We start from the raw sequence: 27,867 nt of genomic DNA, 5'->3' as shown, positions 1-27,867 counted from the left end.
GCGGGCTACGAGTCAAAAGCGAAATCATTAAAATAGAAGGCAGATAAACCACTTGCACACTCAGCGCTATTTAAATGACCCCCCTGAGGTACAAATACACCATAAAAAGGCGTTTGATCATCGCAGATTTCTTATGAGTTGCTGCCTCTCTTTGCACAATAGAACCGAGGATTCACAAAGAATGAGACTTCGATTCAAATAGGTGAACTTTAATATATCATCACATTTCTTTTCACAACAGAATTAAGTGCACCATAGATACAAAGGGCAAGCACATCGCCATCATTAACAAAACGTATTCAGGGAGGGGGTATTTCCGAGATAGACTGTCAGGACTCTTCGGATATCACCGCCGCCTGCTTTAGTGCAGGGGAGATGGTCGGCCGGAGGACGGCTGGGGCAGGCGGTGTTTGGCCATCTCCAGATCCAGGTCGACGAACGTGAACGTGTTGTAGTTGTGGTGCTGGCAGTTCTTGTACGTGCTGTTGTCAAACGGCTCCTCAGGCTCCGGGGCTGCTGCTGCCTCTGTGGAGAATAGAGAGGGAAGGGGACGGGATGTTAGGTACATAAAAAAGACTAAATAAGATGAGGAAATCTTCAGTCTGGAACCCCAAGGCGTCGCACAGACCTCTCCCCATTTTAAGAGCTGAACATCAAAAGTCCCCAGAAGAGCAGATAACCAAAAAACTGACAAGACCCCATCTTTACTTGTATTTCAACCTGAAAAAGGGACCTCTCTCCCTTGTGGAGGGGGTTGTTCGGCACCAGAATACTGGCTTCTCAGTAGAACACAAACCTTCACAAGCTTTGTATCAATTTGTCAACACGTGATAAGGTCTTTGAAGGCCAATACATTTAAATAGTCACACGTGTCAACAAAGGTATTTTACGGCCGGGGTACTTCCTACGATCACAGGCACACCTCCCGTCCCCTCCACCCCCCTGGTAGAGACCGGAGCCAGGCAGGCGTGAAAGGCCTAAGGGGCTGAATTTGTGTGTTGGGGGGGGGGGGGGGGGGAAGGAAAGCATAAGATACACTTGGTTGCAGAGTCAGAATCAGAGCCCACGATGCAGACATGCGGTGATACACTGAGACAGTTATCCATGGGAATCTACTCACAACCAGCGCACACACGACATTAATAGACGCACCCTTTTTTGGGGATTAAAAGAGTTGAAACGGCAGGATGTTTTAGAAGACATGCATTTATGGTGTTCATTAACTGACATATCTAACACCAATGTGGAGGAGTAGGAGTTTGACCAAGGAGAAGGGCGCACAACACCCCTGGGTGTTAAGGAAAGAAATAAACTGCAGCCAGAGGTGTGTAAGGGGAGGGTGTATCCCTGGAAGGGGAGGGTGTATACCAGGAAGCAGTCGACCAAGCTAACAAGATGTGCTGGTTAATATATATATGATAAAACTAAGAATTGCAAATACCTTTCGCACGCACAATAATATATCTTAGGAACACAATAAAATAAAGATATTTAAAATGAAGAAATATATAATAATATGCCATAAGGTTTGCAACATCTGGTTCACTTTATCCATTGCTTCCAGGAAGACCTCCCCTGATCCCAAATGTCTCCCAGGTGACTTCATTTAAAACCTGCTGGTGTGGAGGACCGCATCCTCCTCTGTAACTGGAACCCTGAGCATTGTAGCATTAGCCATAGCATTAGCATTAGCTGGCACACCTCAGGTTAACCATTACAGCAGAGAAATGTTTAGACACTCCTCTAACTGTATCCAAACTGTGGAGTTTGTGCACTGTAGCATTAGCATTAGCGATAGCATTAGCCGGCACCACCTGACCATGGGGATAAAATGTCAACAGTACCCGATGAAATATAACTAGTAAATCATAGTAGTCCAAAACACCGTAGAAGATGGGCAAAAGAGGTGATGAACAACGCAACCAAAATATACAAAAAATAAATTATACAACACAAGAGAAATGTTTCCAAAGTCCTCTGGTAGTGCAGCTGCCTTTTAGGATATTCAGAAAAGAGTTTAGATCCAAAATCAACAGAAGGAGGATGGTAAATATTGTTAAGATTAGTAGTTACTATCTGCAAGCATGAGAGGACGCACAGGCTCTGCGGACGTCTGCAGAAACCTCAAATTGTATATGATGTGCATGTAGAGGGGGTAACCAAGGCAGTATAATGATCATATCAGTTCCTGGGTTCATGCAAGCCACAGAATCAATCCTAAACTATTGTCAGTGAAAATGAATGTCATGGAGTCATTTAGGTGGCAACAGAATCATGTAGAAGATGAATGCAACGTGACCCTGTCCCGAGCACTTTAGCTTATATCTCATGTTTGGATTTCTTTTCAGTTAATGACTAGTGTAGCGATCGACTGGAAATAGACAAGCGGAAAGCCAGCATGTTAGAGAGGCCTAGGGCTTCACTGAGACTACCTCTTTGGGATGAATGGCAAAGGAAACAATGGGGTGAACATGAAAGAGCTATTGAGAAAGAAAGGCTATTAATGCAGAAGCATCTATGTGAGGGAGGTATTTTAAACTAACATTTCTAAATTGCTAAAACTAAATTTCAGGGACAGCACCGAGACACAACTACTTGACCCATGCTTTGTGGGGATATCGATGCCACCTTCATGAACACTTTGACGTTGTATATCTGTATAGGATGGTGAGGTGTGGGGTGTTTTAAGATCCACAGTGGAGCGGGAGAGGGAGTAGGGTTTAGGGTGGAGGTGGTGGTGCGGTGTATACCCTCAGACGCTTCAACAGCCTCAGGCTCAGCTGGGCTCTCTGCTTGGAGTTCCTCCCCTGCAGCTTCAGTCAAGACTGGGGCAGGATCCACCAGCTCATCAGAGCCCCCTACAGGGGCCGCTGCCTCAACTGCAGCCTCAGGGGCCAGCTCGGCTGGGGCCACTTCAGATACAGACTTTGGGCTCTCTTCTGCTGCTGGGGCTGCAGCTTCCACAGCGGATGGAGCTTCTTCTGCATGTGTAACTTCCACAGCTTGGAGTTCCTCCCCTGCAGCTTCAGTCAAGACTGGAGCTGTATCCATCAGCTCCTCAGCGCCCTCTACAGGGGCCTCTGCTTTAACCACAGCCTCAGATGCCACCTCGGCTGGGGCCACAGACACGGACTCAGGGCTTTCTTCTGCCACATGTTCAGCTTCAAGAGGAGTTTCAGCCACCGCTTCAACCAGTGGAGCTTCAGGTAGGGCTTCTGCTGCTTCTAACGGGGCCCAGGGTTCCGGTTCTACGTGAGCTTCGGCTGCAGCCTCAAGAACCGCTGGTCCTTCCGATGGGGTTTCCAGAGAAGAGGAAGAAGAAGGGGGAGGAGAGGTTTCGATGGGTTTGTCTGGTGTTGGTTGGGGGTCAGATGCTAGCTCGGCGGCGTGTTCTTGGACCCGGGGAGCCGCGTCTGCGATTGATTCTTCAGCCGCAGAGGAGATCTGTGGAGCGGAGTCCACCAACTCCTCGGACGCCTCACTGGAGACCGCTGCAGCATCCGTATCTACGGAAACCTCAGCTTCTTCTGTGGCCTGGGTAGCTGAGGTAGGAGGGCTGTCCACCGGAATGGTTTCGAACGCAGCCGTCTCCGGCTTGATATCTCCGGTCTTCATGTTGTCCCCGGGAGCGACGGCGTCTTGGCTCACGCCGACCTCTCCAGCAGAGGGCGCTGTGGCAGAGGACTCCTTCGTCTTCGTCTTGACTCCCTCTTCGGAGTCTTCAGAATCAGAGTCGGAGTCGGAGTCAGAGTCGCTGCTGGATGAAGAGGAAGAGGACGATCCGTCTGCCGATGGCTCTTTGGGCCGAGAGGAGGTGGCAGCTGCTGGAGTCACGTCATCTGTAGTTTTGGCAACAACGGGAGTTTCGGTAACTGCCGCCTCAGTTAGGGTGGGTTGGGTTTCAACAGCGACCTCCGGGGCTGGGTCAGGGATAACATGAGGAGCGGCCTCAGCGACGGTAATCGGGTCGACATGGCCCGCTGGACTAGCTTCCTCAAGGAGCTCTTTGGCAAGTGGTGCTTCAATAGCTGTGGTTGCAGGAGGGGCGAGCGTGGCAGCAGCTGCGGCGGCCACAGCTGTCTGACCAACAGGGATGACCTCAGGTTGGGGTTCACCTAGAAGATGAGCTGGGGGAAACCCGGGGGATGCAAGCCTAACGGGGAAGGCGACTGCGGACTTGTAGGCTAGCAAGGATGCTCTCTCATCGGGGTTAGGGTTAGGGTCAGCTGCTGGAGCCACGTCATCTGTAGTTTTGGCAACAACGGGAGTTTCGGTAACCGCCGCCTCAGGTAGAGAGGGAGGGGTTTCCACAGCGGCCTGCAGGACTGGCTCAGTGTAAACAGGAGGAGCAGCCTCAGTGACAGGAGGCAGGGTTTGGGTAATCGTTTCGACATGGCCCGCTGGACTAGCTTCCACGGCTGCGGCGGCCACAGCTGTCTGACCAACAGGGATGGCCTCAGGAAGGGGTTCACCTAGAAGATGAGCTGGGGGAAACCCAGCGGGTGCAAGCCTAACGGGAAAGGCGACAGCAGTCTTGTAGGCTAGCAAGGTTGCTCTGTCATCCGGAGCCTCTACTGCAGAGGAGAACGGTTAAAACAGTTAAAAAGCCACATGGAATTGGGTCAAATGCTCGACTGGAATCACATCTAAGAGAAAGAAGCTCTCATGTCGCCATTCTGGAATAGGTTTCTGGTCCCCCTTGTTTAGATCCAAGCAAGTGTACACAATAATATTTTAGGGCAGAATATCGATAGAATCAAAGAAGGAAATATATGGTTGTCAAAGTATCTTAGGCACACTTAAGAACTCTTACAATAAACCCAGGTTGAACAATTGAAAGTAACTTTGGTTAATAAGTTGTCTGGTTATTTTGATTATGCTTTACAGGATTGATTCAACAAAGACAATAGACATCTTATCAGGAGCTGAAGTATGGAAAAACTAAAGTGGAAATCTCAAGATCTTATATCCGTTCTTTTTGGTGGCACTTAACTTAAGAAAAATAAACAGTGCGCCGCAACACACACACACACACACACACACTCTGTTAGACTAGCTCTTCCAAACCCTCTCTGGTACCACCACTGCATGCCCCTTGTTATTTGAATGAATGGCAGTAATGTCACCACCAACACCCAGTTCGTAACATTGCTAATACTGCAAGGGCTTTCATCATTCTGCTTTTACGATTGTGAAACCTAATTTGGCAATTGTGACTTAACTGACATTTATTTAAATTCAAATTGTTGGGAGATCTTTGAGATTGCCACTTTAACAAGTGAATAAATGAAGTTATACCCATTAACTTTATTTACTATGAACTTGACAATGGATGCAGATGGAAGTGGGTAATAAATGTTACAATAACATTATGAAAGATAACCACATCATCTTTGTCATTAAACATTATTTAAATGACAATAAACAAACAAAATGTATAGAGGGGTAAGAAGAGGATAAGAGTGGAGGAGTGAAAAAGGCCTTACTCTTGCTCTGAGCTTTTCCCGGGTTAGCTGGGGGCTCCCCTCCCTGTGTGCAGAGAGCCGCCGCTGGCCAGCGCAGCACACCACCCCAGCTCTCCAGCTGCAAGGCCTGCAAACAAGAGGACCACAAACACAAACAACAGGATGAAGATTCAGGAGAGCTGGAGGTCAAGAACTCTCAAACTGTGGTCAACATGCTACTAAATCGTACAATGGAGACTTTGAAAGTTATGAATAGGCTTTATTATTTGAAGCAGTGACATCATTCACAAACTGAGATACACTTAGTAGGTTGTGATTTGGTTGCCTCTCACCAGGAGGCAACAATCTACTTCGAAGGAATTATGGTGAGAGCAAAAAAATTCCTTAAATCAGTTTGGCTTGGTCCTTGAACCCAATACAAGAGAACGATGATAACCCAATGGTAGTGCAAGCCTAGTACTTGGATTAGGTATGATAGAGATACATAGGAATAACGTATACTATTGTTGATTGGGTTAGGTCAACAAATATATAGTGCACCTCAAAAGTCATTCCATAAGGGACAACAACTGTGCCATTCAAAGAGGGGCATATTAAGTGTAAGACATTTTATTGACCATGTTGAATAGAATTTACTACGCCTGTTCATTTAAAGGAATGAGGTCAAGGCCCTACCTTAAGCTGGTTTGGAGCGTAAAGGCCCTACCTTAAGATGGTGTGAGTCAGGAGCTGATTCACCTCTTTGACATGTGTATGGCAATGGAGGGCACCGAATTACAACACGACAGTGACACTTGCTTCCTAAATTATGTCCAAAAAAATCCGCAACCGCACTGTTTTGTGTTACAATGTTGACTTTGACTACAGAAAACAGAAACGTTTTTAACATTCCAATGTGTCCCCTCCTATAGTAATCTGTACTACGGTACCATCCCTGAACTTCAGCAGTCCGACCGGGGTCAGACAATATCCAGGACGGTACAGTGGGCGGAGATATATACCGTGTGTGTAGTATCACCTGTTAAATTGTTGATTTTCCTTTTGATGAACGACAACACGACATCATAAAAACGTGTTATGGTTACATTTTAGTATTATTACCTTGAGAGACCCAAGTCGTCCTATCCGCAGCAAGGAGGTCGCCATTTTGTGTTACCAATATTATGTTCCGGGTAGAAACCGGGATTAGTAAAACACAAATATATAAATAATATTACATATATATATAAATAAATATATATAAAGAGTAAAAAGTATATCTATTTTTGTGGTCATAATGACGTAAACCATTTACATAATAACAATATAGCTAGCTATATACACACACACACACACACACACACACACACACACACACACACACACACACACACAATAAATTATGTAATATAGATTTTGTTTGCACCCAAAGTGAAATATTGTAATCCTTTATTTGTATTAATCTCGATTGTTATGGTTTACAGTTTATGAAAACCCAGAATTCTGTATATCAGACAATTTGAATATTGTAGACTCAAGGTGTCAAATTCTAATCTATCAGAATACCTGCAAAGGTTTCCTGAGCCTCTTAATGGTCTGTCAGTCCTGTTCAGTAGGCTTCATAATAATGGTGAAGTCAGCTGACTTGACCGTTTTGCAGAAGATAGCCATTTACACCCTCCACAAGGGGGCTAAGCCTCAAAATGTCATTGCTAAAGAAGCTGGCTGTTCACAGAGTGCTGCATCCAAGCCCACTCACAGAAAGTTGAGTTGAAGGAGAAAGTGCGGTGGAAAAAAGTGCACAAGCAACAGGAATAACCGCTGCCCTGAGAGGGTTGTCAAGCAAAGGCCATTAAAAATAGTGGGAGCATCACAAGGAGTGGACTGAGGCATCAGTCAGAGCATCAAGAGCCACCACGCACAGACATATCCAGGACATGGCCTACGACAACTGTTGCATTCCTTGAGTCAAGCCACTCCTGGACCAGAGCCAACGTCAAAAGCGTCTGGCGTTGAGTATGTTGTATACAAGATTCTGGAGGAAGAAGGGAGAGGCAAGTACAAATTAAGCGCAGCCGTCTACCAGGAGATTTGAGAGAATTTCATGCCTACTTCTCTGAACAGCTCTATGGAGATGCTGATTTCCTTTTCCAACAGGACTTCGCACTTGCCCACACTGCCAAAAGTACCAATAGCTGGTTTAATGACCATAGCTCTGCTTGATTGGCCAGAAAAATCGCCTGACCTGAACCCCATAGAAAATGTATGGGGTATTGTCAAGAGGAAGATGAGAAACACGAGACGCAATAATGCAGACGCGCTTAAGGCCGCTATCGAAGTCACCTGGGCTTCCATAACACCTCAGCAGGGCCGAAGGCTGATCGACTCCATGCCACTCTGCATTGATGCAGTAATTCATGCAAAAGGTGTACCAACCAATTGCTGATTACATATACAAGACATTTCCGGATAAAAATCTTTTTACTGGTGTAATGTGATATATTTAAGATACTGCATTTGGGGGATATGAGCTGTAAGCCATATTTAAGATTAATACAAATAAAGGCTTGAAGTATTTCCCTTTCGGTATAATGAATCTGAGTTTCAATTCGGTTAAAATTGAATTAATTTATTTTTCCACAATATTCTAATTCACTCCAATTCTAGCTGCACCTTCATTTAGGTTTTATTGTAATGAATAAACATTGTATACAGAAGGCTATACAAGGACAAACATAAACAGTTATATACTTAGAGCTGTTCATCAAAATACAAGGAATGAATGTGCAAATAATGGTTTGGTTTCAAAAGTCGTGTTTGTACATGTTAATGTACCATCTGGTAAAATAAATGGAACGCAGGTTTCATTACTGATCAATAATGTCTTGTCCCAAAACTGACCCATGGGCTTTTCAGGGCTGATCTAATGAAGAATTTACCTGAATTCACAACAGGAACTCCATCTGGCTGGACTGAACATGGTTGCAATGCCCTTGAGAAAGGTTAACATGTATTTCTGAAAAAATGTAATCCATCTGTAAGCTATGGAAAGAATAATTTTCAATGTCATGGTGCGTATCAGAAACAATAAAAGAGACCATCAGCCATAAAAACAAACATGAATTGGAGTTTATTTGTTTTCTTTTCCTTATCTGCTACGCAGAAGCAGATTTTCACAGTTCTACAGTTCTTCCAGAGAAACACCAACACAAAAGGGTTAAATTCCATTGGAATATCTAAGGGCTCCATCTACATTCACACATAGAAAAATAGCAGACAGGATATTTTATTTTAACACTGCTTAAGTGAAAGCACAGGAGAGACTGAGAGGGAAAAACATGTCATAAAAAAGTGCAGGTCTTCATTTGGAGGAAACTTCACTCAACTTGGGTTCTGAAACATAAATAGGGAGTAGAAGGAATAGATTATAGAAATTAATCTACAATTTTATTTTTCTTAAATGAATCTGCTTCAAATCATGCATGTCAAGATCATATTCCATGATAATACTTTGAAATCATCTCCAATCACTCCCTCAGAATACTTCCATGACATTAAAACCAAATAGAGCTCAGAGATTATGCAAAAAAAGCAAAATAAAAAAAAAGACTGGAAAACAACAAGGATCAAACAACAATTAATGGAATATCCCACCCACCATCTCACGCTTTCAATTATAATATTAAACCCTACTATGACAACACGGCTGGGGAACCCTTGGTGTGGTCGACTCACCGTGAAACTTGAACTCAGGGAAGGATTCGAGGTCCCCGCCACCGTAGAGTCTCTGCAGTTTGGTCATCTCCTCAGCCAGGGCCTTCTGATACTCTGCCCCCGCATCCACCAACCCGCCGCTAGCCCTGGGGTCAAAGTTCAAGGGGTCAGTGTCAGCTTACACATGCTAGTGCAGTACACCAGCTACTTATGAGTGGGAGGCGGGACAGACTGGATACAAGTGTTTGTACCTCCGATGCAATCGACTTACTGGCTGCTTGCGTTGTACGCCCTTATGGAATCCACGAAGAGCTTCTGAATGGGATCTAGTTGTGCTGAAGGAGAAAATGCAACAATTATTGAAAGGTAAAGAATGCCAACTCTTGGTTGGAAGGAACTGATGGTAGGATCAGTCCAATTTGGCTAGGATAAACATTTTAAATCCATAGAACCTCATGCAGGACACCAGAACCTGGGATAGTGGGCAGAGTTTGCACAGGGTTAAATAGGAAAAGACAAAGGTGGTGGCAATAAATAAAAAAGGGTTGACGGGTTAGAGGTTTGCGGTGAAAGGTCATACTAAACTCGCAAAACCAGACTTGTTATTACTGCAAGACCGGAAGGTTACTCATGTCATCTCATAGGCAGATGCAGCTGCAGCTTCAGATCTACTTTTGACAAAAGAAGAAGTGTGCTAGTCAATCCTCTCTGGCAACCCGTAAACCCAAACAGTGCGATTCAATCAGGAAGAAAACAGTTAGGAGAGGTTACAGTTACAGTATCCAAAACACAAACCAATGGAAAAAGTTTGGGAAGGATGGATAATATTACTTTACCATGCAACAACCATAAAAAACATTACAAGTGTGTGGGAAGGTGTACAGAGAAGTTGCGTGAATTATTCAAGTGGGAAAGGAAAGACGGTGATTCCCTCAACAGTGAAACACGAGGAAAAGACAGGATTGTTTTAAATTACAAAAAAAGGAAAGGGAATATTACTTTTTGAACATGAAGTTACTATGTTAACCTCAAGACTGCAGAAGTCAAGAGGGTGGCACTAACAATGAGTCCAATGCCGTATATGTTAGTCAAACAGCGATGCAGGTGAATGCAAAGACATGCAATGGCTGGTTACAAGGAGATGGCAGTACAGTGACCACCAATCAGGGATGGTGACATGAGAGGCAAAGAGGGAAAGAGTGATACAAATGTGGTTTGTATCAGAGTATATTTACAGTTTATCCTTAACCTATACACAATATCATTTACTCAATGCAAATACAGCCCAATCCAGATGGGAAAGAGAAGGAGCATATCTAATGGTGGAGGAGGCGGTGGTGCATCAGTGTGTACCCTCAGGGGATTCAACAGGTTCAGGCTCATCCGGGGCCTGGAGTTCTTCCCCTGCTGCTTCAGCCAAGACTGGCGCAGGATCCACCAGCTCCTCAACTGGAGCCGCTGCCACCACAGCCTCTGGGCTCTCCTCTACTGGGGTTTCAGCTTCCACAGCGGGGGCAGCCTCGATAGGAGCTTCAGCCAGTGGGGCTTCAATAGAACTTTCAGCAACTGGTTCTGGGGCAGCCTCAATAACAGGGGCAACTTCAACTGCTGGAGCAGCCTCCATAACGGCCTCAGGGTCAGCCTCCACAACATGGGGAGCTGCTACAGGAGGGGCTTCTTCAATGATGGGGGCCACAGCCTCAACAACAGGGGCTGCAGCTTCTGCCACAGCCTCAACAACAGGGGCCGCAGCCTCAACAGCCTCAGCAACAGGGGCTACAGCTTCAATGACAGGGTCCGCAGCCTCAATGGCAGGAGCCACAGCCTCAATGGCAGGAGCCACAGCCTCCACAACAGGGGCCGCATCCTCAACAGCCTCTACAACAGGGGCCACAGCTTCTGTCACAGCTTCAATGACAGGGACCGCAGCCTCAACGGCAGGAGCCACGGCCTCTACCATAGCCTCAGCTACAGGGACCGCAGCCTCAACGGCAGGAGCCACAGCCTCAGCAACAGGAGCCACGGCCTCAGCAACAGCTTCAACAACAGGGGCCGCAGCTTCGGCCACAGCTTCAATGACAGGGGCCGCAGCCTCAAAAGCCTCCACAACAGGAGCCGCAGCCTCAACCACAGCCTCCACAACAGGGGCCGCAGCCTCAACCACAGCCTCCACAACAGGGGCCGCAGCCTCAACAACAGGGGCCGCAGCCTCAACAGCCTCAACCACGGGGGCCGCAGCCTCAACAACAGGGGCCGCAGCCTCAACAGCCTCAACCACGGGGGCTGCAGCTTCAACCACAGGGGTCATAGCCTCAGCGACAGGTGCCTCCACAACAGGAATGTTGGCTGCAGGTTCAGCTGTAACCGCGGCGGCGAGAGGCTCTGCAGCAGGCTTAGATGCAGCTGCAGCTTCTGCTACGGCCACCATGAGGGCGGGGTCCTTCTTGGGCATCTCCACAAAGGTCTTATGCTGGACTAGTTTCTCTATATCGAAGTATGTTTTACCAGGCTTTTTGTCTAGGATGAAGGAGAATACAAGCAGGTGAAGAGTTAATTTGGCTTTAAATGAATTGTTAGGCATAATCCCCTATTATTCGTTAACAATCACATTTTTACAATTAGATTCATCCAACACAAACCATTTACAATGACAAACCAACTACAGAAATGAAATGAATAGTAGAGGAATTGCAGAGTAGAATAAGAATCGAAGATTTCTGTACTCCACTTAGATGAACACAAAATAACTATAAAAAGGGAGAAAATCAGTTAATGATTTCTACATAGCCGTCTAAATTCCGTCCCGTTTTTATTAAGGATAGAAAAAAAGCCTTTAAAGACCATTAGGAAAAGTGTGAAGCAGTAAACGGATCACAGGAGAATGCTGTGGAAAAGGGTAAAAGGTCAAACACAATATGAGACAGACTGAGGTACAAGCATTGAACGGAAGAAAATAAGTTTTCCATTTAGTATCCTGATTTTGGTTCTCCCCCTTCCATGCATTTCCCCTAGTAAATTAAATTTTATTCTGCAATAGGCTTATCGGCTTTCCAAGTGTTTCATATGAAAGTATTACCATAGAGCTTGTAAAATGCCCCCATTACAAATGAACCCACCTGATATAGACCATGCATCAAAAGAAAGGTAGAATTACCAGATTTGGGATTACATCTAGTCCAGATCGTTATGCTGTTCCTCCTTAACCTCTCATTTATATCTTGTTCTCAAAGTCATGTACTGCACATAATTCAAAAATAAAGCATAATCCAAACAACCCATGTATGCCTATCACCAGTAGAAACCTACAAGCATGTTTCATCAAACTGGGTTTAATAGCTATTGCCATAATATTTAGTGAGTTTAAAGCTTCAGTATTGAATACTTTGGTGCAAACGTGTAATGAAAGGGGCTTAGGGGTCAAATTTGGAAGCAACTGGTAGAGACCAGTTGAAGGTCATAATGGGGAACTATGCCAAAGCCTTGCATGAGGAATGCTTGTGTTTCTTTTAGTGGAAGAGAACAAATGAGATCAGTCATGCTTGTACCTCAATCACTGCCTGACACTAAACGACATACAAATGTTCAGGAGATGCTACCTTGGTTGACTTTTTTAATCGGCTTCTTGCCTCCTCCGGATTTCGTGCTGAGGGCTGCAACTGCTGATACTCTGTTGGGAGACCTGCAGCTCTCAGGCCTCAAACACTGCGAAACCAACGTCCACAGACAGTCAGAAATATGCATTCATACCGAAAATATCTGCATCTCTAGGTGTTTATATCAATTTTAAAAGACACAAAAAAGTACATTTCAATGAAAGTAACATTAGAGACCTCAGCTTATGTGAGGAGGGTTTCAGAATAGATCTAACCAGTCCCAAAATAGTTTTGAGACATGCATGGGTGCAGAAGACAATATATGTTGTTTTGTCAGTATTTCCAACATTGAGTCCCTTCACCTTAAAACCAATTATAACACACGGGTAAAAATGCAAACATCGAACATCGACGCCTAGAAGCTGCATAACCACATATACGTACGGGCGTCGCGGGCATATCATGGAAGTATACCTGCAAACCACGCATGTAGCAGGCCTTTAACCAAGAGCATTTAACTCACAGGCCTGCTACAGCCACAGCCCTACGTTACATGTATTGCCCCATCTGGGTGTGTTCTAGCTAAAAGCAAGGCAAAGACATTCCGAGTGCGGTGTTACAATCAATTCATTACATAATGCATTTTATTTATCATTACCTTCAGAGAGGAACCCAGCCTTCCCATCCTCAGCAGAGATGTCGCCATGATTACCAATACGACTCCAGGTGTGTCCTTAAATACCAAAGCAAAATAGAACCGGATATTACTACAAACTACTACGAACTACTACTGAATAAATGACACGATGGATGAGAATGTACCGGTGTGCGTCTAGATCCCCTGGCCGACAGCCAACTGTGAACGGCGCCAAAAGAAAGGGGACGCTGTTGTTTTTAACCAAATCTAAATCAATTATATAACATGGGAGGCAATGTCAATGGTCCAGGCTATAGGTTGATGCCCAAAGAGAGACACCACGTTGAATAAGGGTGGGTTTTTCGTGTTGTGCAGCAGCACCCACTGACACTCACACACACACACACGTGTGGAGCACGCCCCCTTTCTGAGGAGAACACTGCTGCTTTCTTAGGTTGTTTTCAGGTCCTCAACTTGCATATCATTGATACTTCGCCCATTTTATACAAGTTCACCGTATGCATATACTATATGCTTTCAACCGAACTGAACAGATCATTAAAAATGACTTTATTTGAGGCCAGTACATTGTGTTCAGATATCTGTCTCTGTCTCTGCGTGTTGTGTACACTCTGTACTCTGGGGGGCGGCGATGACGTATTTTATGAGCGCCACAATATGGGGCGATGACGCGTTTTATGAGCGCCACAATAGAGGAGCCACTCTCTCCACGTGACTGTGGTCGCATAGCTTCCTGGCAATGGCTACTATCGGCGCTTGTGGGGAGTGGATTGTATCCACATGTGACAGCAAACTAATTTCTATTCACACCAAACAGGACAGGTTAGTGAGACCTGTGATTGCTTTGCTCAGATATCACGCAGAATAAGCTATATTTGTTCTGCCTTTACGTGCGTGTTGAACACTGGTGCTTCAAATAGCTGTATGGCTGCTTACAGTCAGTGGACTTACTGATACACATTTACATCTGCCTTAATTACAGAGAACCGTTCGTGTTTGACTGCAGTGCCGCCGAAAAAAAACCAAAGGACACGGAGAGTGACAATAAAAGGTAACGTTAGTGGAGATGTTTTTTAACCTTTGTCACGATGTCAAGTTAATTTCTTGATCAGTTCATGCCGGTAGACCGACTAATATATGGGTACACGATTTTATGTTCATGGATGTTTTACTGTTGTTTTACCCCTATCTCAACGACTTTGGCATTATAAGTGATGACGGTGGTGCTGATGAGACCGGACATGACGTGATCCTGGCCGTCGCCGTGTCGCCCACTGGAAGACTGGCGGCGCTGACGGACGACTCCAAACGCCTTGTTCTATTCCGATGTGACTCTCCATGGCAGTGCATCAGCACAAGGTGAAATAGTGCAATGTTCATATTGCTTTACCACGGCCTTGATCACAACTGCCTCTTGGGTATAAACAACATGAACTGTCTTGCCTCATCAGTGTGTTGTCTGAACCCTCACGTCCTCCCTGTGTTCTGGTGATTCCCTGGTCTCAGGTGGGTGGTGCGGCGATGCACCTCCCTGGTGTTCAGCCAGGCCGAGGACCAGCTGCTGGTGGCGGACAAGTCAGGGGACGTCTACTCCTTCTCTGTGGAGGAGCCCCACAGGGCCGGGGAGCTGAAGCTGGGTCACCTCTCCATGCTGCTCGCTCTCGTAAGACCTGTCCTCCATGTAACGGACCAGTTATCATAGTTTCCCCTAGGATGGAGTTGCAGCATCGGAGGTGAAATGTTATGTTTTTTGCGCGCACATTTTTTTGTGTGCTCGCAAAGCGCACCCTGCCGGGAGGTTTCTATGTGTCTGCTGGCAACATACATACAGTACATTTGTGCACAGTAATGAGCAGGGGAAATAAGGAGAGATTGAACATATTACAAGTATAATCTTTAAAACCATTATTTACATTTATTTAACATAAAATACTTTATATCAACAACCACCCTATACATTAAAATCCCATAACCCAAATACTACAACAATCAAAAAGGTCTGTGCCTCAAACCAATGCATCTTCCCACTCCCTCCCCTCTCCCCAACACAAAGGTTGTAGTAGGAGCATAAATAGGTCATGCCTCTATTGAACAAGTTTTGGGGCTCGAGTCAATAATGGCGACGCTACTGAAAATGTTGCTCAAAAAAATGTGTCATTTTTGCTAAAAAATAAATTTCTTAAAAATAAGTAGAGATATATTTTTCAAAACATAAGGTTGCAGTAAGACCATAAAGAGCCCATGCATATGGAAAACTTTTTAGGGATCTAGAGTCAATAATGGCAACGCTATTGAAATTGTTCCAAAATAAAAATCTTAAGAAATGAGATATATTTTTCAAAACAAAAGGTTTAAGTAGGACGATGAAGAGGCCATGCCTCTATGGAAAATGTTTTGGGGCTCTAGAGTCAACAATGGCGACGCTATTGACATTTTACCATAGTGGTTGTTTTCAGTTTTGCTCTTTGCAGACGGTCCCTAAACTCGCGGCTGAAAGCCGACTGCTCGTAGAAGCCAATGCAATTCACCGTTCGCTAAATACGGCTCGTTTGGATGAAAACAATGTTGTAGCTGGTTCTCGGGGTTACTACTCAATTGTGTCGCAGCGATGTTTCACTGATGATCTATTGAACCGCAAACTCAGAATCTGCGGAAGTTCCTCCGTTAATATGAAGCTCTCCTCTCCTCTTGTTAAAAAAAAGTATTTCAGCAGCGGCAAAACGCCGCTGCTAGGTGCATATAGGGGAAACACTGGTTATATACCATCATTTAGAGCCCTCAGGCCACAGGGACGACCTCCTGTGGGCCCTGTTTAAAGTCAGGGGACAATAGTTTGGTGTGTGCAGCAATGAATAGATTGTGGTGGGGGATAAATGTGTAGATGTTATCTGAAATTAGGATTCTGCTGTTTTAGGGGGATGGCTTGTGGCTATTGCTAAAAGCCATTCAGTTTATGCAGGTGATGTGAGCAATAGTTTATGTGGTAATATACCCAGTAGGCGGATATGGAATGAACACAGCATTGATGGCATAACGAAAAAGGCCTGCAGCTCGTGTTCAGTGGCTTATTACTGTTGTGGAAAAATGTATCGTAATGATGCTATAAAATGATGTACAAATTATATAAAGCTTGTTTACTTTGTATGCATTCTCCTTGCACCTAGGCAAGGCAACTTTATTTATATAGCACTCTTCATACACAAGGCAGACTAAAACCTAGAGAGGTCTCCCTTGCCACTGTAGCCACAAAGTCTGATACTGAGACCATGCCACTCTCCTGACTTCTCTGATGTGTAGATTAATTTGGCAGTCTCTCATCCTTGCAGACATTACCCTCCCCCCTCCCACCAAAGTGTATTGTTAATTAACTTAGTCTCTCCCACCATGATTGACTTCAGCCATGTCAATTCCTTAACTCTCAACGATGATTGCTGAGCTTTGTCTCCTTTGTTGTTAATGCCCAGGGTGTGAAAGTTTCTCTATAAGAATCCTGTACATCCATTATTTCACTGAAGTTGTTTGGTAAAACGCTATTTGTGTCCCCCCCCCCTCCCATCAATTTTGCATTTCTTTTGTTTATTTATTTATTTATTTATTTGTTTGTTGGAATTGTCCTCTGTGAAGCGCTTTGAGTGCTTTATAAATCCAATTTATTATTAGGTATTAGGTGAGTGCTGCATGCAGTGCTCGACTATTGTTCATCTTAAGTTTTATTCTTTCTTTATTATTCTCTACAAACTTTAGGACCTTTCTCCTTCCTCAAATTTTCACCACAGGCGATTTTCCTGCCCAATTGGATTTAATAACGTTAGACTCCCCTTTTAATAACGTTAGGCTGGAAAAATGAACATTAGGCGAGTACTAATCAATACCATACCTTTTCATAAGGCATATCGTTTGTGCAGCTAGTACCACTATAACTTCATCTACTACTTCTACTTCAGCTACTGCTAGTAATACTTCTACTTCAGCATTTTACCTTTCAAAATGTTCAGCAGCGCAGGGCAATACATTTCTGAATTTTTAGCAATGCTTTGTGCTTTTCATTCAGCTGTCACTTTATTTGATTCCAACCATTATTTATTTTTTAAATAGTGTGCATGTTTACATTGTTAAGTCCGTTTAGACTTTGAACTCTGTTCAAATCCCTTCACTTGATTTAAGCCATTTAACGTTTCTTTATGTCTCAATCTATGTGGCTTTATTACAACATATTTTCAACCTCACTTTGTACTTCAGCACTCACCGCATTTTCTGCAGGAAATACATTTTCTAGTAATTATAGTATTATTATTATTACCGCTTTCTATTAAATCAAACTTTGCTTTCAAGAAGTGTCGAGGCAAATGTATTATTTACATTTACTATACATCTACAACTCTTGACACCTCCTGGTCAGCGTATAGTGAACTCCAGTTCTACATCTTCAAAGTGTCTAAATTGGTACAATATCATAAAGGAAATAATTATCTTGGACTAGTTGGTCTGGATACATTTATTTATGGAGTACATCAATAAAACAGAGTGGTACTACTTGAGATGGTCTCTGTAATATCTTCTGCTTGCTCTCCAGACACTCTCACCCGACGACCGCTACGTCATCAGCGCTGACCGTGACGAGAAGATCCGGGTCAGCCACCTCAAGTCTCCTCACAACATCCAGGCCTTCTGCCTAGCCCACCGAGAGTGAGTGCACCATCCACCGCCGTCACCCTGTCAGTTCTCTACTAGTAGTATCAATAATCAGGATGTCTCATGTGTCTTCACATCCGGTTGTTCAGCCCTCCCTTTAACTGAATCTATGTTTATTTCTTTGTATCGGATATATTTTAACATGGCTATTTAGGCTTATAGCAGCCAAGTAGCTGTGTTTTATGTGTCGGGTACAATGGAACCCTTTCTAAGAAGTGTTCTGTGATCTCTCCAGGTTCGTCAGTTCTCTGTTGATCCCTGCGGCTCACCGGGAGTGGCTCCTCTCTGGATCAGGAGTGAGTCTCATCTCTCAGAACATACCAGAACCCACCGGGTCTCTGACTTGGCTAAACCCAGGGGTCAAGACTGCGACCAAATGGTTGCATTTTGCGTCCAAAATTTGAGTTTGCGGCTGAATTTTGCATTAAATTTGTAAATTTGACCTTTTTTATTTTTCTATTTGTACAAGTTAAACGGGGAAGAGGCGCGTCAACAAATCTGGAATCTGTAGCAGGCCATTGAGTGTGAGAAGGATAGGGAATTGCCACTGTAAGTGGCTAATTTATGGAGGGGGAGGGTCCTAGGGATTAAATATCGAGCGTACGAAAACGTCTCTGAGAAGGAGAAAGATTTCCCAACCTGCTACATGTGTTTGAACAATACGCAAACTATTGACGCGTTCTTCCGACCTGCGGCTAGTGTTCCAGTGCCAGAGTCATGCACGTGTCTTATTTTGCAAACCCGCACCCGCCCGTACCCGCAATAGTTAAAACCGCATTTGACCCGTGTTCCGATGGTAGCGCGAATTACATTCCTCACCCGACCCGCTATAGATTGATATCGACGCCCGACCCGCACCCGAAGCAAAATTTGACACATTAGATGTAACGCCGGGGAAATACACTATGTGGTGTTTGGCCTGGTGCTTAAGATTGCTGTGCAAATCCACTGGTGTCAGTTTTATTTGACTACTCCGCTCCTGAATAACATATCCAGCACCGGAGAGGTCTCGCTCGCAATCGTAAAACCCGGTCCGACTTGCGCTGTTCAGGCCGCCCCCGCACCTGTGTCCGACACATTAGTTTTCACCCGTTTCATCCAAATTGTGCGGGTCACCCGTCGGGTACCCGAACCCGGTCAGGACTTCCTGTGCCATAAAGTGAGGCGCCTGCTAATGCATTCTCAGAGCAGCGGGCAGAGAGGAGGCGCAGCGTCCTGCGGCATGACAAGCGGGCGCACCCCCGTGAAACTGTCGCTTCCGTACTCGTCGAACGCATGCGCTAGCACACGTAGAAATAGTTTGTATAATGAATTTGAAACCGCACTTTGTAATTTCTGCATCCATTATCAAAATATTTATTACTAATGCAGTGAAAAAAATTAGAATCACATTGCCATGTAGATTTATGGTGTGTGCCCCCAAAATTTCTGTTTATGACCCTCAAATCTTCAGTTAGGGGCCAAAGTGCTCCTAGTGAAAAGAGTTTGTCTTGAGCCCTGGAATGATTATTTCGGTCTTGCAATTTATTCATCCCTCTCTTTGTCTCGCCCGCTCTCAGGATGGGAATGTGATTCTGTGGCAGTATGAATCTGGGCGGGAGCTCCAGAGATGGGACATGAGGAAGCTGAGGGAACTCCCTGACAGCACCAAAGATGGTGAGGAGGAGGAGAAGGTAACCAACACTACTACCCACACCTTCCCCATCACATGGTCGTCTTAGAGAAATGTCTGCAAAATGAAAATACTACAGCAAAATCACTTGTTTAACTCCTACTGTTCACAGTCACACAAAGCAATTTCTTATATGCACAACACGCATGAATATGTATTTTTTTTTAACCAAGGCGCCTGACATCATGTATAGATAGGCGTGACTGGTTACATAACATTAGTACTGTAGGAGCCTGCTTAATATAGCCTAGTGTCCGTACTGTAGTGTCCATAGGGGCCTGGGGGTCTCTGAGGTGGGGGTATCTGTCGTATGAGAGATTCCTGAGCAGCCCAGTGTGGAAACACCAGCTGCCAGATGATGCCAGACACCATGTGTTTCTCCCCCCCCCCCCCCCCCCCCCCCCCCCAAGGTTTCGGGGGTTCAGAAGGTGTGTGTGTGTGTGTGTGTGTGTGTGTGTGTGTGTGTGTGTGTGTGTGTGTGTGTGTGTGTGTGTGTGTGTGTGTGTGTGTGTGTGTGTGTGTGTGTGTGTGTGTGTGTGTGTGTGTGTGTGTGTGTGTGTGTGTGTGTGTGTTAGGGGTGTAACGATTCACCAATACGGATCTGTATTCGGTTGGATTAACGCAGATGCGCTGTCTTTCCCTTACATAGACCAATGGAGGACCACAGAATCAACACCGAGCGCCACCAAATGATTCTGTTAATTTTTGGCCATTTTTAAATATAAACATCGTTCCGTTAATTCTTCTCCGCATAGCACTCTTATTCCCTGTCATTCTCGTTCACACACGCACACAGAGACAAGCGCGTATACACTACCACTTATTGGATAAACCCGCGTATCATGCATGCACAAGCACTGACCGCGGTTTCGCCCGCTCCTCCTCTCAACGCGCCTACAAAGGCAAAACCGAAGGAGCGGGATATGTAAGGAATAATGTATAGAACGCTGGTCATTATCGGGAAAATAAGCCCCGACAGGGCGAACAGGCACCAACGCGCAGCGGAGGTGTCTTGCTTCGCCTTGATGGGGCTTATTTCCGATAATGACCGGTGATGTTCTATACGTTTTTGTTACCAGCATTCATAGTGTTGATCAGCAGAGAAATAGTCCGCCAAAGACGTTGACGTCGCTTAGCAACCGAAGACACTGGGGTTGATAAGTTACCAGTACTTGCGGGGTGATACCAAAGACGTCATCAGAGGCAAAAAATCCTGTTTTCCTTGAAAGTGGTCAATCATACTCATGATTATACTTAGCAACGGTGAATTATCAAATATAATTCACCGCCGGAAGTTGTGAAGGGGCCCATGCAAGTGAACGGAACGTTCCATGGCATTGAGAAGACCCGTGTAATAATTGCGATTAATGTGAAATGCGGTTAAAGTTTATATATATTACAGTGTTAGAGACCCCGATGCTGTTCTGCCGGCGATTTTAATTAGGACCCCCCCCCCGCCACACATTTCTACCTGGTCTGTGGGAAACACTGGATGCACCTACAATGATACGTGGGCCCCTGAATCGATTAAATATGACCAAGAATCCGTCTCGATGCACCGATATAAATGTTCCGAAACGGTTGAGTGAAGCTTCAACCTGATATCAAGACGGAAAATGAAACTTAAGGAAGCGGGCGGATCTGCATAACGCAGCGCCATACCGCTCCCTATATTAAACACAGAACAAGACCTAGAATAGGCCCGATACAGCACTCTGTGGCTCGTCTGGTGTGTGCCCCGCTTTACATCGATGCGCTGCTGTGACCCAGTCACTCGGACCGAGAGTGGATCTGAAAGACACTGACTCCCTACACACAGCACTTGTGTGATATTGCTGTTTCACTTTTTGAAGCGTTGTTCCAAAAAAAAAGAGTTTTAACCAATTTGACTGTTTCAGAAATGAGGTGTCTACGTCACTACAGCCCAATTTAAAATGTTACACGGCGCAGCACCACAAACATCGATAACCGTGATCTATCTATATATGACAATTTTTGTGAAAGCAAATGCGTGACTTTTATTATTTTGTAGGAGCAGGCTCCTACTCCTACAAGGTAGCCTTGCTTTCAATAGAAATATTTGCAAAAATTATTCTAATTTTTTTCTTGCTTTCCTGTAACCGTGGCGATAACGGACACCTTCTAAATGGCTTCCTGCTGTGTTTGACCAGAGGTCGGCCGTGAGTCGGATCACAAGCTCTCCGGACGGCCTTCACGTGGTGGTACAGTGTGAAAGGTCAGTGGATTTATGCCCCCCCCCCCCCCCCCCGTTTAACCAATTGACAAGTTTGTCCCTGCTCTGTCCTCCTACTGCTGCTTGATTTGTATGCTTTTAAATGTTTTGAGTGACTTTTATTTTTATTTCATGTTTTTCTATAATCTTGTATGTTATTGCAGTTTTTTTTAAATTCCATGGTTGTGTTAAAGGGTTGTATTAAGTAAACCTGGTACACATCACTCACCATCTGTACACCATTTCCATGACACACAAAGTCTGTAAGGCTTTGATTTATTTATAATACATGGCCAACTGACTCTTTATTTAGTAACCTCCTTTCTATCAACATCCCTCGTTATTGGTTTCTGTTGAAACGCTGTCATGTCCCGACATTTAGACCAGCGTTAATTTGAGCCCGGGACATGGGCTATATATTCTCTTGTCACCGGGCGGAGGAAGACACAGGTCAAAAGTATTTTTGGATGCTTTCTATCAGCACTTTGTGTAAGTTAATTGCACTTTAACCACACCATTGATATAGATGTAAAGGAAAAGTAAGCATTCTCTTGTAGTCCACAAACGTATGCTGCGGTCATAATAACATGCACTGATGCCATTTTGTATTGTATCTGTATCAGAGCACACTCAACTGATAAGTTTGCTGTTTTCTTTAAACAATACTGTTGACTTCTCTACTACTAATTGGATTCATGCTGATTATATTTATATGGCTATAGTTTGTTAATCTCATGGTTTAAACTTTTAATTATGAGATTAACAAACTATAGTCATAGAAGCATAATCAGTATAAAGTCTGGTGATAAAGAGTGATCAGATAAAATGTAATTTATCAAGTACTTGGTACACAGGGCTCCTGCTTTCTGAGTCCCTTATGGTGCCCTCTGCTGTCAGGATATAGGCACTGCACCCATTCTCTCTAGTTGGGGCGGTACTCTGTGCTTTGTGATGCACATAATTCAAGTTTCCAATTGATGCCTGAATGAAATGGTTTGATTTAAGTTACACAATCACAAAAGAAAGTAGAGTAGATTCAAGACTGTACTCTAGTAACGGGGAATGTGCTGGTTGTCTTGCTGTGTCTCCAGAGCTGCTACGGTCCAGATGCTGAGCCTGGAGAAGGGTACTGAGGACAGACTGACCCCCAGCCACCAGCTCACCCTGCCCCACTGCCCCCTGGATATCACCTTTGACCCCAGAGGCCGACTGTGGGTGCTGCTGGACTCTGCCGACACACCGTTCCAGGTGTACACGCACACACAGGATGGTTGGCAGGTAGGAGCTTTGAAACCGATTCTTTGGGGGAAAACCAGTTAATTCGTTTCAATACCACAACACCTTATGCTGGACTAAGGTCTTTGATCTAATAGATTGACGGTGATTTGGTGTCATTGAGGAGACAAAGGACTAGGGATGCACGATATATCTGCGTTAATATCGGTATATAAAATTGGGCCGATTTTCTCTAGTTGTTGTTTGTGTGTCGGGAGGGGGAGGGGGATACAGCCATGTGTATAGGGGGATTATTTGTTTATCAACAAGGCGGATGCAAGCGCAGAATGAACGCAAAAAGAAAATTTGTTCGACCAGTTGCCATGTTTATCTCTGTGTGGTTGCGGTGTTAATAAGCGATGTTGTCAGCTTACTGTTACATTAAACTGTAATCAGAAAATGCGGTTATACGCTATAGACCCTATAGTATCTGTGGTATAAATGCTGAGACGAATTTCAAATTATAAATATGTACACTTCATGTTGAAAGTATAGACCGTCACGATTCCCATTGAAACGAATGGCGCGGTGATTATTCTTCAAAATGAGAGCTGGTAAATTGTGAAAAATGAACTAAACTGTAATCAGACAGCGCGGTTATATGCTATAGACCCTAGCGCAGGGATGGGCAACTGGCGGCCCGCGGGCTGCATACGGCCTGCATCCTTTACGCAGTCAGGCCCGCAGAAAACTTGGTTAAGAAAGAAAAACAGTATCTGTTCATAGAATTCAAAGGCAAAACCATGTGTCTAGTTTGCTTAGAAACGATATCAGGCATGAAAGATTTCCAGTTAAGTCGCCACTACAACTGCCCTGAAGTGAATATCATGCTTGTTGGGTTCGAGTTCATTGAGTTGTTGCACTTAATGTTGGGCCACTGTTTTTCAGTTTTGTGATTGAATGATGTCAGCCCTTTGCACTGATCAAAATACTAACCAATCATGTGGCTGTTTGAGCATGGAAAACATGAAATTAATGTATGTTGGTTCAATCAACATACCATACATAGGTTATGTATCTGGAAGATTTTGTAGGTAGTGGCCATCCCCAAAATGCACCAGAATACAGGAAATCATATCCAACAAATTCAAAAATGTGTAGCTTCTCTGTTTACGTCTAGTTGAAGTGCACAGTCACATGGCCCTCTGATGGTGATGATGAAGAATTTTGGCTCTCTTTATCATGAAAGTTGCCCATCCCTGACCTAGAGAATAGGTTGGTTGGTAAAGGTTGGTTACTTATGTTTTATGGCAGCCCTGTAACCTTGTTATTTGGAAGTTAAATACGTTCTGAGAATAAAGGAAGACGTTTCAAAAATTCAGATTGCATGATTTTCAGTCTGTACACAATTTCATCATCTCAGAGACTTAAAAAAAAAAATATATATATATATATATATATAGATTTCGGTTATCAGTAGGGATGGGCGTGAGGAATCAGGCAAACTCGAGTTTGCATATACACACACAAACAAAGCATTCCGTGGGCACAAAGCAAATGAAATGTATCAAATTTCTGTGGCGCGTGCCGTGCCGTGTGCAGGCACGCCAGAATTCAAAAAGTTAAGAGATGGCAGTTAAATCAAAGCGCAGCGAAGAATTGAAATACTTTAAAGAAATAGGAGATCATAAGGTGAAATGTAAAATATGCCAAGCGAAATCGAGCTACCAGAGTACTACAAGTACTATGCGGCAACATATGCTCCTGAAACAACGGTGAGTTCGGGAAAGCAGACCCGCAGCAACCAAGTGTGTCGGCTATTTTCACCGCCGCAAAACACAGCTGTAATACCGGCCGTGTAGAGAAGATCACAACGCTGAGTATTTCCATAGTCCATTTGCTGCCGTTTTATTTGCAGCTTTAAATTATTTGCAATGGTTAAGCTACTTGTTTTGTTTTTGTTTTTTTTAAACCGTTACAGGCCTTGGTTCGACGTGATTTTAAATTGTCAGACGCATATTTATTTTTGTAAGGAAAATGTGTTTTGAACGTTTGCAAAAATAAATAATGAATACTCTGATAACTGACTGTTTTGTTGGAGAATAAGCATTACATGTTTGGTTGGTAATATTGCTGTCCATCATTAGGCCTATTCCTGCTGCAGATGCCTTGGATTCTAAAAATAGATTCGATTAAACAAGTATTCGATTGATCCTCGAGGAATTCCTTCGATCACTCGAGTTTGGAATTTACTACTCGTGTCCATCCCTAGTTATCGGCCATAAAGGCAAAAAAATAATATCGGTATCGGCCAAAATGTTCATATCGGTGCATCCCTACCAAGGACTGATGGCATCAGAGCTTGCATTCCTGCTGTCACCGTCACTTTGGTTATGCAATGGGTCATCACAAGACACAACTCCTTTATTTGTACTTGTTCGGCTCAAAGGGTGATTGGGCCGATATATGCTCGCTCACAGAGCTCTTGTTCCATGTTCTAGCGTGATGCAGACAACGCCGAAGTGAGCCGGGTGACTGAAGCCCTCAAACCCTACTGGAAGGCCCTCCAACGTGAGACACAAACAAACACTCCCCTCTCTACATTCAGATAACCCTCTACATTCAGATAACCCTCTACATTCAGATACCCCTCTACATTCAGATACCCCTCTACATCCAGATACCCCTCTACATTCAGATAGCCCCTCTACATTCAGATAGCCCCCTACATTCAGAAAACCCCTCTACATTCAGAAAACCCCTCTACATTCAGATAGCCCCTCTACATTCAGATAGCCCCCTACATTCAGAAAACCCCTCTACATTCAGAAAACCCCTCTACATTCAGAAAACCCCTCTACATTCAGAAAACCCCTCTACATGCAGGTAACCCCTTAACATTCAGATAACCCCTTTACATTCAGGTAACCCCTTTACATTCAGGTAACCCCTCTACATTCAGGTTACCCCTCTACATTCAGATAACCCAACATGCCGTTCAGCTGCTCCAAACGTCTGTAACGTGTGTTCTATGTGACAGACGTTTGGAGCAGCGCTCTAAAACAGTATCTGTAGCTCTAAGAGTTGGTCCCCCTCCCTCCCCCGCAGCGCTGGCTGTGGCAGAGAGCCGCTTCGAGCACCTGTATAAGGTGAACTTCGACAACATGGAGTCCTACATGGAGAAGAAACGCCTGCGTCTGGAGCAGCAGAAGAGCCACTGGGGCAAGAAGAGGACGACCGGGGACGGCAACAAGACCCCCGGCAAGAAGAGGAGCAAGGAGAACAAAGTGAAGTGAGCGTCTGGAGGACACGCAGCAAGCTGTCGGAGCATTGGAGATCTGGGAATGACCATGGACTTTTTGGCATGGCCAAAAGAAAGCTACTGTGTAGTGTTTGTGTTGGGACAGAATTAAGAGATGGTATTGAGCATTATTATTTTTTTTTATAAACATTTATGGACCAGAATACTCTTCTCCTCATTTTTTTACCGTCTACTTTGTGCAGCCACATGGATGCCATTTACCCAATGATGTTCTGCATGCAGCAAAGCAAGCTCATAGGACAGTTGTAATAATTCAACCTTTATTTGTTTGTAGGAAAGAACAAAGGTGACTAGAAATCTGTACAATCTGTAAAAAACAACACATTTAAAATAAAAACAAGGCTGATGGAGAAATATCTAAATAATGTTCACTGCAGTAGTCGGTGCTGTACAAATGTAGACACTCCCTGAAAATAATGCTTTAGATTTGTCCGTCGGTCCCTGAGCAAGCGTGCAAGCCTCCACCCAGTGGTTGGTTTTAAATATTAGGCCTGGAAACCACTACGTCAAATCCAATCCTTCAGGTTGATCTGTGATGGACTGCTCGTACCTGGCGCAATGCGCTCTACTAGAACATCGCTCCGCACACATCCTATTGGTCCTGTCTCCGGGCCTGGGGAGGGGTGGTGGGGAAGGTTTCGGCTCGGGGGGCCCGGAACCAAACTGAGAACTCTGCTCTGGCACTCAGCTCTCCTGCTCTACTTTCACTGGTGCTGAAAACAAACATACACTGTAAGAGAAATATTTCAATGATTACATTTGATATTCTAATGTGATCTGCAGTTTATTTAAAGGCCACTGGGTAGCAGCAAAATAAAATAAATGCAAGTGTGCACTTAAATATGAATTTATGAATGAGTTGTAAATATGACGGCAAATACTAATTTGGAATAATTTGTGGCTGATGTTCCTGACCCCTAAACGGTTCGGATGTAAAGATCATATTACATTGAAGCTACAGTTTACTGAATGATGTCCGTCGTCTATGGCGATGGAGGACCTTTTATCTCAGTGTGAAAGTACATTAAAATTAGTTATGGATATAAATTGGTGTGGACCTACTTCAAACCTCCTACTTCTTCTTCCCTATTGTCAAGTTTTCACTTTTCTTCTTCTTCACCTGCAAAAAAATAAACAAGAACATGGAAACAAAGATGGACCATGAGCTGTGGGGTGTTTCTAATGATCCGTATCAGAGCTGGGTTATAAATTACTTGCTTTACAGTGATTTACTGAGAGGTGAATTTATAATCTAAAATGGTTGAATATACCGTGATAAAGAAACGTGGACATATAATAATGGATTGAATTGATATTGACTTTC

The 27,867-nt window shown here is 44.3% G+C and overlaps 4 protein-coding genes across 22 annotated transcripts in view; 1 reads left to right on the top strand and 3 right to left on the bottom strand.

Moving 5' to 3' along the window:
• Nucleotides 1–193: 193 nt before the first annotated feature.
• On the bottom strand, nucleotides 194–6,654 carry ndufv3 (NADH:ubiquinone oxidoreductase subunit V3). Of its 2 annotated transcripts, XM_060040887.1 has the most exons (4): nucleotides 6,567–6,654; nucleotides 5,487–5,592; nucleotides 2,751–4,574; nucleotides 194–525 (listed from the first exon to the last, which is right to left on the bottom strand). In XM_060040887.1, exons 1-4 carry the CDS (start codon nucleotides 6,609–6,611, stop codon nucleotides 362–364), a joined length of 2,139 nt encoding a protein of 712 aa, XP_059896870.1. In that variant the 5' UTR covers nucleotides 6,612–6,654; the 3' UTR covers nucleotides 194–361. The 2 variants fall into 2 exon arrangements, with proteins under 2 accessions (XP_059896870.1, XP_059896871.1); XM_060040888.1 differs by lacking the exon at nucleotides 2,751–4,574 and having other exon boundaries at nucleotides 6,567–6,632.
• Nucleotides 6,655–8,551: 1,897 nt separating this feature from the next.
• si:ch211-140m22.7 (uncharacterized protein LOC570370 homolog) lies at nucleotides 8,552–13,818 on the bottom strand. 12 transcript variants are annotated; one of them, XM_060039886.1, is made up of 8 exons: nucleotides 13,410–13,502; nucleotides 12,755–12,860; nucleotides 11,398–11,675; nucleotides 11,161–11,250; nucleotides 10,512–11,034; nucleotides 9,430–9,493; nucleotides 9,180–9,304; nucleotides 8,552–8,837 (listed from the first exon to the last, which is right to left on the bottom strand). In XM_060039886.1, exons 1-8 carry the CDS (start codon nucleotides 13,455–13,457, stop codon nucleotides 8,806–8,808), a joined length of 1,266 nt encoding a protein of 421 aa, XP_059895869.1. In that variant the 5' UTR covers nucleotides 13,458–13,502; the 3' UTR covers nucleotides 8,552–8,805. The 12 variants fall into 12 exon arrangements, with proteins under 12 accessions (XP_059895869.1, XP_059895860.1, XP_059895864.1 ...); XM_060039877.1 differs by adding an exon at nucleotides 13,574–13,818 and having other exon boundaries at nucleotides 10,512–11,675; nucleotides 13,410–13,484; XM_060039881.1 differs by having other exon boundaries at nucleotides 10,512–10,920; nucleotides 11,035–11,675.
• A 253-nt stretch (nucleotides 13,819–14,071) lies between these two features.
• On the top strand, nucleotides 14,072–27,699 carry wdr4 (WD repeat domain 4). Its single transcript, XM_060039890.1, has 11 exons — nucleotides 14,072–14,231; nucleotides 14,392–14,460; nucleotides 14,622–14,768; nucleotides 14,916–15,072; nucleotides 17,983–18,095; nucleotides 18,337–18,397; nucleotides 19,661–19,774; nucleotides 21,945–22,009; nucleotides 23,098–23,284; nucleotides 25,723–25,792; nucleotides 26,330–27,699. The coding sequence occupies exons 1-11, from the start codon at nucleotides 14,149–14,151 to the stop codon at nucleotides 26,515–26,517; spliced, it is 1,254 nt and encodes a 417-aa protein (XP_059895873.1). The 5' UTR covers nucleotides 14,072–14,148; the 3' UTR covers nucleotides 26,518–27,699.
• Nucleotides 26,787–27,867, bottom strand: part of pde9aa (phosphodiesterase 9aa) — a 28,159-nt gene continuing 27,078 nt past the window's right edge. For 6 of the 7 annotated variants that reach the window (XM_060039869.1, XM_060039866.1, XM_060039868.1 and 3 more), the window contains 2 exons: nucleotides 27,606–27,663; nucleotides 26,787–27,256 (listed from right to left, as the gene is read on the bottom strand). In XM_060039869.1, the coding sequence (XP_059895852.1) occupies nucleotides 27,616–27,663 (48 nt within the window). In that variant the 3' untranslated portion in view covers nucleotides 26,787–27,256; nucleotides 27,606–27,615. Of the gene's footprint in view, nucleotides 27,274–27,605; nucleotides 27,664–27,867 lie in introns of all 7 variants that reach the window. The other variant, XM_060039867.1, reaches the window with a different exon arrangement.

The sequence above is a fragment of the Gadus macrocephalus genome, chromosome 20 (genome assembly GCF_031168955.1).
Source record: "Gadus macrocephalus chromosome 20, ASM3116895v1".
In the NCBI taxonomy this organism is placed as follows: Eukaryota; Metazoa; Chordata; class Actinopteri; order Gadiformes; family Gadidae; genus Gadus; species Gadus macrocephalus.
Note: the sequence above shows the minus strand (reverse complement) of the source record. Positions and strands in the feature narration are given on the sequence as shown.